The 8,477-nt window shown below is 47.0% G+C and overlaps 1 protein-coding gene and 1 long non-coding RNA gene across 5 annotated transcripts in view; both read right to left on the reverse strand.

The window, feature by feature from the left end:
- Nucleotides 1-1,978: 1,978 nt before the first annotated feature.
- Nucleotides 1,979-4,230, reverse strand: LOC106727418. The gene is made up of 2 exons (XR_001363600.1): nt 3,831-4,230; nt 1,979-3,784 (listed from the first exon to the last, which is right to left on the reverse strand). It is a non-coding gene; the product is annotated as an uncharacterized LOC106727418 (long non-coding RNA).
- A 94-nt stretch (nt 4,231-4,324) lies between these two features.
- TRIM66 (tripartite motif containing 66) overlaps nt 4,325-8,477 on the reverse strand; it is a 55,654-nt gene continuing 51,501 nt past the window's right edge. For all 4 annotated transcript variants that reach the window (XM_014545841.1, XM_014545843.1, XM_014545842.1 and 1 more), the window contains 2 exons: nt 8,241-8,459; nt 4,325-7,494 (listed from right to left, as the gene is read on the reverse strand). In XM_014545841.1, coding sequence (XP_014401327.1) covers nt 7,435-7,494; nt 8,241-8,459 — 279 coding nt within the window. In that variant the 3' untranslated portion in view covers nt 4,325-7,434. The remainder of the gene's footprint in view (nt 7,495-8,240; nt 8,460-8,477) is intronic.

Genomic DNA, 8,477 nt, shown 5'->3' on the forward strand with positions numbered 1-8,477 from the left:
AGTCTAGGACAGTGATGGTGAACCTTTTGAGCTCGGCGTGTCAGCATTTTGAAAAACCCTAACTTAACTCTGGTGCCGTGTCACATATAGAAATTTTTTGATATTTGCAACCATAGTAAAACAAAGATTTATATTTTTGATATTTATTTTATATATTTAAATGCCATTTAACAAAGAAAAATCAACCAAAAAAATGAGTTCGCGTGTCACCTCTGACACGCGTGTCATAGGTTCGTAATCACTGCTCTAGGGAGTGGGCTGACTCTGGCAGCTTGCCCTGCAACATGAGGGGTGGGGTGTAAAGAGGCTATATGCCCCCGGAACCTAGAGAAGGATGGTGCTAATAAAATGAGTAAGGACAAAACGTAGCAGAAAGCTCAGAGCAGGCATGGGAACGGTTTCAGGTACTTGGGCCAGGCTGAGTAGGGGTGGAGGGTCAGCGATGATTTCTACGTCTCATCTTAAGCACTGCAAGTACTGATCATCCTTCCTTAAAACACAGACTTCTCTGGCTTCTCTGACACCACATCCCTGATTTCCTTCTGTATGGTATATGGGAACATGGGCTGCTTCCAAAGCTCCAACCCCCTGCCACACTGGTAATATGGTGAGAGCCACCTGCAAGTGGACTGTGAGACACTGGGAGCCTGGCTTCTGAATGAATGTGAACTGGGACTGTAAGCAACTGCAGAAAAACAGCTTGTGTTTTGATTTCACACCATCATCCTGCATGTCCTGTTTGCTTTGTTTTCTGTGCTCTACATAACCCTGTACTGGGAAAGTTGTGGAAACTTTACTGGCTGGCCACCCCTACTGTGGCAGTGAACTTCACCCACCAGCCACCACTGGTATGCACGTAAGCCTAAGAAACCCGTGTTTTTCACAGCCAGTCCTCTGGGTGACTTCTTTGGAATCAGCAAGCAATACCCTGGGGTTTTCTCGAACCTCGGCTCTTTGCATAACACCTTCCCACATCCCTGGTTTCTGAGATAGGGAATATGCGAGTAAGAATACATTAAGGGCCCTGGAGGATGGTTAGTGTCTCAGGTGACATTGAGACACCCAAACGAAGGTGTCCAACAGACCACAAGACAAGTGGATCTGGAACCCAGAGAATGGGTCCATGACTTTGAGTCTCTGAGATTTCTACATCAAGTAGGGTGCTCAATTGCAAGTAAAACAAACCAATCCTGGCTAATTTAAGCAGAAAATGAGTTTATGAAAATACTTTTTAGGTAGTTCACAGAATTGTTGGGAAGGCCAGAAAATTAAACTAAGAGCTCATTGGTCTGCTAACGAAACTATCATGCCATCAAGCACCAGGTGTTACAACTTGTTCTGCTGCTACTGCTGCCGTGGAAACACCACCTTGATGCCACCAACTCTGCCACCAGAGAAGTCTCTGTGGTGCCACTTAAAAAAAAAATTACTACCACTAGACCTGTAGCCTGGCTGCAAGGCATGCTGGGAAATCAAGACTTTAATATATCTAGTTTCTCTAGTGAGAAGTGAGCTCTGCCTCTCAAGACTCCTGAGGTGGGGAATCCCCTCAATAGGATGAAATGAATGAAAAATATTCATTACAATGCCCTTACTCTAAAGGGCTAGAAACCACTGGTATAGAGTGGGCAGAGAGGAGAGATAAGGCTAGGCAACTGGGGAACATCACTATATAAAGCACATTCATGAAATGTTTAGCACCTAGAAGTGGGGGGGGCATTCATAAGGTGTTTTTCTCTAACCCCACCCCAGATTTGCTGCCTGTATTTTGAAGAATAGGCTGTTTTTCTGGCCTTCCCAACAATTCTGTGAACTATCTAAATAAAAGAAGCAGAGAACTCAGTTCTTTCCTGGAAAGATGGCTCCCCAGTTTATTCTTCCCTACCTTGTGTTCATAATGATGTTGGAGTCTGCGGGCAAGAAGACCATGAAGTATGTTCTACCACCTTCACTGAAAAAACACTCCAGGACACAATTATTAGTAAAGAAAAGTGCTATTTTTTAATTTGTTCTTGAATGTATAGGTCTTTTTAAGATCAGTAACACTTCCCCTCCCTCATGCCCCCAACCAAAACTTTGGATTCCAATGGCCACTTCTAAGACAAGGCCCAGGAGGAACTCTCCCTAGATATCCAAGAAAGGGGTGCAGCTTGAGGAATGGGCATGTAGCTCCAGAAGCAGCACCAGCTACTGAAGACTTTCCTCAAAGCAGCTCAGTTTGGCCTGTAAGTCCCTTTGCCCTGCCTTGGCCAAGAATCCCCACCTGTGTCCTACTCCCAATGTTCCTTTGTTCCCTGTGTGGCCTGAACTTCAGAGTTAGAATCACCATTACCATCTTTAGAGTTGGTGAACCTCTGAGAAATTGCTGTTTTTAATACTCGCCCGACACAGAGGGAGGGGAGCAGAGCAGCTTTATAGATGAGGAAACTGTACCCAAGGTCACACAGCTCATAATTGGCAGACAAAACTTAGCGGTTCACCAGCTCAAATCAGACCTCTTTACTATACCTCCCTACTTCCACGTAAACCACCCGAATTTGCTTCCAGCTCTAGCAACTGGAGCAAGCAGGTGGTCATGATCAGTACAGATGGGAAAGACCTGGTTAGAGAAGGCTAGGCTGACCCCAACTGAGCCCCAAGCAAGTAATTAATCACAGCACTTCTCAGTTTTCCTTCCATCAGAATGTTCTCAGGGGCAGACACCCACTGCCAGGATTCTCCTCCTGGCTAGCAGCACTGAACCATGCATGGAAACATGTTTACCATGATCCCAAGATCCTCACCAATTGTGGCAAGCTCTAACTGGTACAGGGATCATGGTGATGAGCTGTCTGATAGCCTGATGATCCCATTTACCAAACTGCTTCTTGGTAAGGCCCAAGCCACACTCCTGGGCTGATTTAGATGGACTTCTTAGCAAACATGGCTAAAATCTGTCTCTGTGCTGTGTAGGAAGAGACAGATGGAAGGACTCACAGATGCTATCCTCCCAGCAGAGCTCATAAACATGCTTGACATGAGGAGAACTGGGTCCAGGGGGAGAAACAGGCCAAAGAAAAGAGGCTGACACAGAGGGAGGGGAGCAGAGCAGCTGGGCTTCCTCCTGCCTACCCAACTCCTGAAGAGGAGACCAAAGTAAGTTACAGATGTGTCCCCCTGTCAAGGTTTCAAGGGAGGCTCAGCCTGTGTGGCTGAGAGATAAGAGGAGAATCCAGAGACTTGTGGTATCGTAAAAGCCAAGTGAAGAGGATGTTCAATGAGAAAGTGGTGAGTGGTGTGAAATGCTGTACAGATTCAACAGTTGAGAACTGAAAGTATTTTTTTTAATTTGGCAACTTGGGTGGTCACTGGTGACTTTTATGAAAAACTATAGAGAATGAAGAGTGACTGAGAAAAATCAGTGAAAAAGATTATTTTTAAAAGAATGAGGCTGACAAGATAAAAGTGTAAGGAGCAACACACTCTTAAGAAATTGTTTTTAATCTTGGGGAGGCTATGTGGAGGTAACCATGGAAAGGGAGGTTGAAGATGCTGGAAAGAGGAGCAGTGGGATAAGAAATAGAGCAAAGTTGTGGAGGACACAGAACAGGATTCAAGAACTAGAGCACCAAACAGGAGCAAGAGGAGGGATAGAGACACAGAGAGAGGGGAGGGGGAGAAAAATGAGGGGGCAAGGACATTCTTGCTTTCGGGCCTCTCTCCTGTGAAATGGGCAAAGAGGTCAGTCATTGGCTGAGAGCAAAGATGAATGTCATGGACTGAAAGCAGAATAATAATGTCAAATCTCAGTATTGATTGGTATATTATTATACCAATCAATACTGAGAGACCAACTGAGGCTGTCAACTATGGATCTCCCATGTTTAGCAGCCCAGGGAGAAGGAGCAAAAAATAGGTTGATGCAGCAAATGGAGAAGTTTCAGCAATAGGAGGGGATGAGAAATTTCAGGATGCTGATAAAAATATCAATGATGGGCCACAGGTTCAAGCTGGGGAGAGGAAGAAGTCCAGGAGAAGGCTGCAAAGCTGGGAGCACAACTGAGGTCATGGAAATGGCTAGAGAAGCACGCAATTTAAATAAATAGCAGTGAGAGAGTGAGAGGAGAGGAAGCACAGCTGTGGTGATCAGAAAGGAGTAATGTCTCAGTTCAGGAGTTCAGAAAAGAAGACTATAGGTCAGTGATGGCGAACCTTTTGAGCTCGGCATGTCAGCATTTTGAAAATGCTGGTGCCGTGTCACATATAAAAATTTTTTGATATTTGCAACCATAGTAAAACAAAGACTTATATTTTTGATATTTATTTTATATATTTAAATGCCATTTAACAAAGAAAAATCAACGAAAAAAAATGAGTGTCATAGGTTCGCCATCACTGCTATAGGTGATACCATGAACTGAGAGAGCAAATAGAGCAGAGCCCAGGAACAAACAAGAAAGGGCCTTGGTCTTAGGAGCGAGGCAAGGGCCCGTTGCCAGAAACGGGTACGGGGAGTTGGAGTGTGCCAAGGTTCATGGCAGGGCCTGCGTACAGCAAAGGCTACAGAGGGTCTGGTGGCTGCCACTCGGGATACCTACAGAGGGTGTAGTTGGCAACTGCTAGAAATCAGGCAAGACCAACCTACCCATGTTCTAGAATAGTGCTCTGAAAGTTCATCCTGCACCAGTTTGCACTAAAATCCCCTTCACATCAACTGAAGCCACTCCACTCTCCTGTTTCTCAGCACACCCAAGAAGCCCACATTCTTCTATAGGATGGCATTTTGTACCATAAGAATCCAGAATTCACTGTACCTTCAATTCCTGACTTTGTCAAGAGCCAATGCACGTGACTGACTTCAAAATGGGGCCATTGTAGAACCAAGTCAAAAGCAGAATTTGCTCAAATGTTTGCAGAGCCACTGAAGTCAATCACTCAGCTAGTAGCTTTTTAAAAAATTGTTTTTCTAAAAAGTCATGATCTGTTTTCTGCATGCAAAAACAAAACATAACCATGACTCACAACATTGGTAATAAGCACACAGGAAAAGCCAGAGAGAGGACAGTGCTTTCAGGTAAGCAGTGCAGGGATGAGATGGTGGGCCAGGGCCTTGAACCCGTGGAGGGAAGAGCACCCTACCTTTTGCCCTTCCCAGGTCAGGTGTCTAAAGGGAGCATCTCAGCATGCAGAGTATCTGTAATAAGAAGGGAATGTGTGACTCTCTACTACAATACTGAGGTCCCCTGGCCCAGCAGGCTGATCCCTGGGCCCATCATGCTATACCCAAGCTGGAAGCTTCATTGATAGACAGAAAGCAAAGCATCTAATCAGGCATTTCTGTGTCATATTTGTGGTCTCCAACTGGTCCTGGGAAGGATCTTAAATCAAGTCTGAGCCAGTCACAGCCTTCACCTGGCTGCCCAACACAAAGCACCATGAAGCTCTCTCAGGGGAGGTGGGAATGTGGGCCACACACAGGAAAAATTGCCAAGAACAGAAATTAGTGAGGTAATTACAGAGGGAACCTTGCCAAGCCAACCAGAGGAAAAGATTCAAAAATTGAAAGGGAAGTGGCCAAAGCCCAAACCAGGAAATTATGTGAGCCTCAAAGAGCAGAGGGCTAAGTCCAAAGACTGCCTGGCTACTGGAGTATTCAAGACTTAGTTACCCCAAACTAGGAAACAGGAAGTGGAATCCCACCTGCTTAGGAGAGCTTGGCAAGTGCTGGTGAAAGAATGGCAAGTTAATGGGCACGGTTTGCTGTGAGGTGAAGATGACCCTCCAGCCTGGGTGGAGAAGGAAATGAGCAGTACCAACTCACAAGGAGAGAAGAAATGTTTTCTCTGATCAAAATGTTCCTGTCAACAAAGACCCTACAAACAAGAACTTCCTTAAACTGCATCTCTTAGTAAAAATAAAACTATGACCTAAGACCCTCTGAAATTAACTAAACCAGGACAGGACCAAGGAGAGCTGTGTCTCTAGGCCACTGAAGGACCAGGTCCACAGCTCCCCACAACATCAGCAATAGGTTCTTTCCTGAGCAAGCCTTTGCCGGCGAGGTGGCCTGACCCCCAGCATCTGCCTGTGCCTCTTCCTCCCAAACACCCTGAATGAACCATGAAGATCCATCTGAGATGCAGCTCGGAGCTCTGTTCCTGTTCTCGTGGCTTCTAGAACTCTTCTCTCTGCTTTCAAGGAGAAGTCAAGTCCTGAAGTGGTTTCAGGGTCACTGAAGGGTACTGGGTTTTTGCCTCTCAGCTTTCCCCTTCTCCATCCTAGACAGAACTTCCCCATGAATGCTTAGGTCTGGCTCCTGCCAGTCACTCTGGCCTTCTTCAACTGCCAAAAAAAAAAAAAAAAAAAAAAAAAAAGAGCTGCCAGTATAGACTTGGCTGTTTCTGGGCCATGGACAGCCCCAAGGGCAGGCAAGTCAGAGGACTCACTTCCGATCTTTGGCTCTGTAAACATGGACAGGTTGAGGACTAGGATCTCTAAGCAAGAGGAGAGGCCCAACGGAGTGAGCTGGTTGTGGGTCACTCTCCTTGCCCAGGAAACTCTGTACCTGAAGCAGCTGCCTCACAGATTCCCAAGCAGAACTTGGGATCCAAACCTCAAAATGGAGATAATGAAGGGGTAGCCACCAACAATCATCTCTAGGAAGGCAGGTTCTGACACCAAAGAAGAGCTCTTAGCCCAAAGTGAGTAGCACAGAGAGCTAGCTCTGAAGTTGACATCTTCTAAAGCTCAGTGAAATCTGAACCTAAAGATGTAAGTGGTCCCTACACAGCCACCAGCCCCATCAAGAATGCCATACCCCCCAGAGCACGTGCACAGCAGCCCCCTATCAACATCAGGAAGGGGGCATGGAAAACAAATACCCTGAAAACCGTTAGAACCCGAATAGGCACCAATTGAGACCTCTGGCCTCTAGAAGCCTCCATCACCCTGCCCAGGGCTGGTGCCTCTGTCCCGGCAGGCCAAGCAAAGGCAAACAGTGACAGTCTTTGGCTGTGCTGGACCAGGGATCACAGGCCTGCCATATGTCAGAACCTCTCTCCCTTCTTTACCCTCTTTTGAGCCCAAGAGGAGTTCAGATATATACACTGCTCCTGAGCCCTGCACTGAGGAAAGTTTGCTTTCCTCAGCAGCAAGGACTCACCAAGGAAGGTAGGTCCCCCCAAGCCTGAGCAGGCTTGGTCTTGTCAAGTTACCCTATACATCTGGTAATAGGGAATATTCCCTCTTTGCAGTTTATTACTGAAATCTTCTCTGTAGTAGATGCACTATGGCTCCCAAATAAATGCTGTAAGATGCAAATGGCAAAGAAGGGCACTACACCAGCTCGACAAGACTTGTCTCACATCCACAATCTGAAGAGAATGAGCTGAAAGGTGGGGAGGAGTGGTCAACAGGATGCGGCACCATCTGCCAGAGTTCTGTCTCCTGCCAGATCTACACCTGGGAGATGCTGTTGGCCAGGCGGAAAGACATTCTTTTTGCTCTTTCATTCTCCTGAAAGAAAAATAAATTTGGGATTAGAAGGGACAAATGTGGGATTTATTCATGTGAAAAGGCTATAAATGTCCAGATTGGGATTCGCCAGAGCCAAGTGTTTTTTCCTACCCTCGGAATGCAACAGCAAAACTCACTGAAGCCACTAAACATTGTGTGCGAAGTATCGCAAACAACTGGGGGAGGCTGGTCAGTCCCTGGCGCACAGTAGGCAGGCAGTACATTTTGGTGGAATTAAATAGTTTTGAATTGATATTTCAGGTCTGCACAGGTCGGGCCAGCCAAAAGGTCAGAGGAGCTCTCTTTGTTGCAAGCAACACCTCTCCTTCCTTCTCCACACCAAGGTCCTGAAAAGATCCCTTCCTTTCTCCCAAAGGTGAGACCCACCCAAGTTGAAACCAGGCTCTGAGACCAGACACTTCTCTTCTTATGGGCATCGCAGTTTAGAATAACCAGCACTGAGCTGGGAGTCAGCAGACCTCGATTCTGCCGTTAATTTACTGAGTGACCCTGAGGAAGTACATCTACCTCTGAAATTTGAACCTCGGGGATAATTGGAGTTGATGAGCCCCGCATTGCCCTGCCTTCCTTTTAGACTAAGGGAGTAGAAGTGAGGGTTCACTGTCACCGCTCTCCTGTGCCACCAGCTTCACTCTAGGTTGCTCTTATACATGTTGCTCAGGTGCCCCGTGCCTGCCCAATCACCCACCCACCCATCTGCCTGCCAGCTGGCAGCAACTATTTACCATGTGTCGCCGCCGCCTCTTGGGTTGGATGCCCTCCTGCATGTAGTGGGGCCACGGGAAGCCCTGGGGAGTGGAACAGCCACTCTCACTAGACACCTCCTCGGAGTCTGAGTCTTCTTGCCTCGGCTGGGCGAACTGTTTCCCTGGGTAGATCTCCTTCAACCAGCCTTCAAAGAATACTTCCAGGCAGCGGCCGGCCTCTGCAACCTCAGAATCAGGCTGGGGGGGGGGGGGGGG

This window comes from Myotis brandtii, unplaced genomic scaffold (genome assembly GCF_000412655.1).
Source record: "Myotis brandtii unplaced genomic scaffold, ASM41265v1 scaffold422, whole genome shotgun sequence".
Classification (NCBI taxonomy): Eukaryota; Metazoa; Chordata; class Mammalia; order Chiroptera; family Vespertilionidae; genus Myotis; species Myotis brandtii.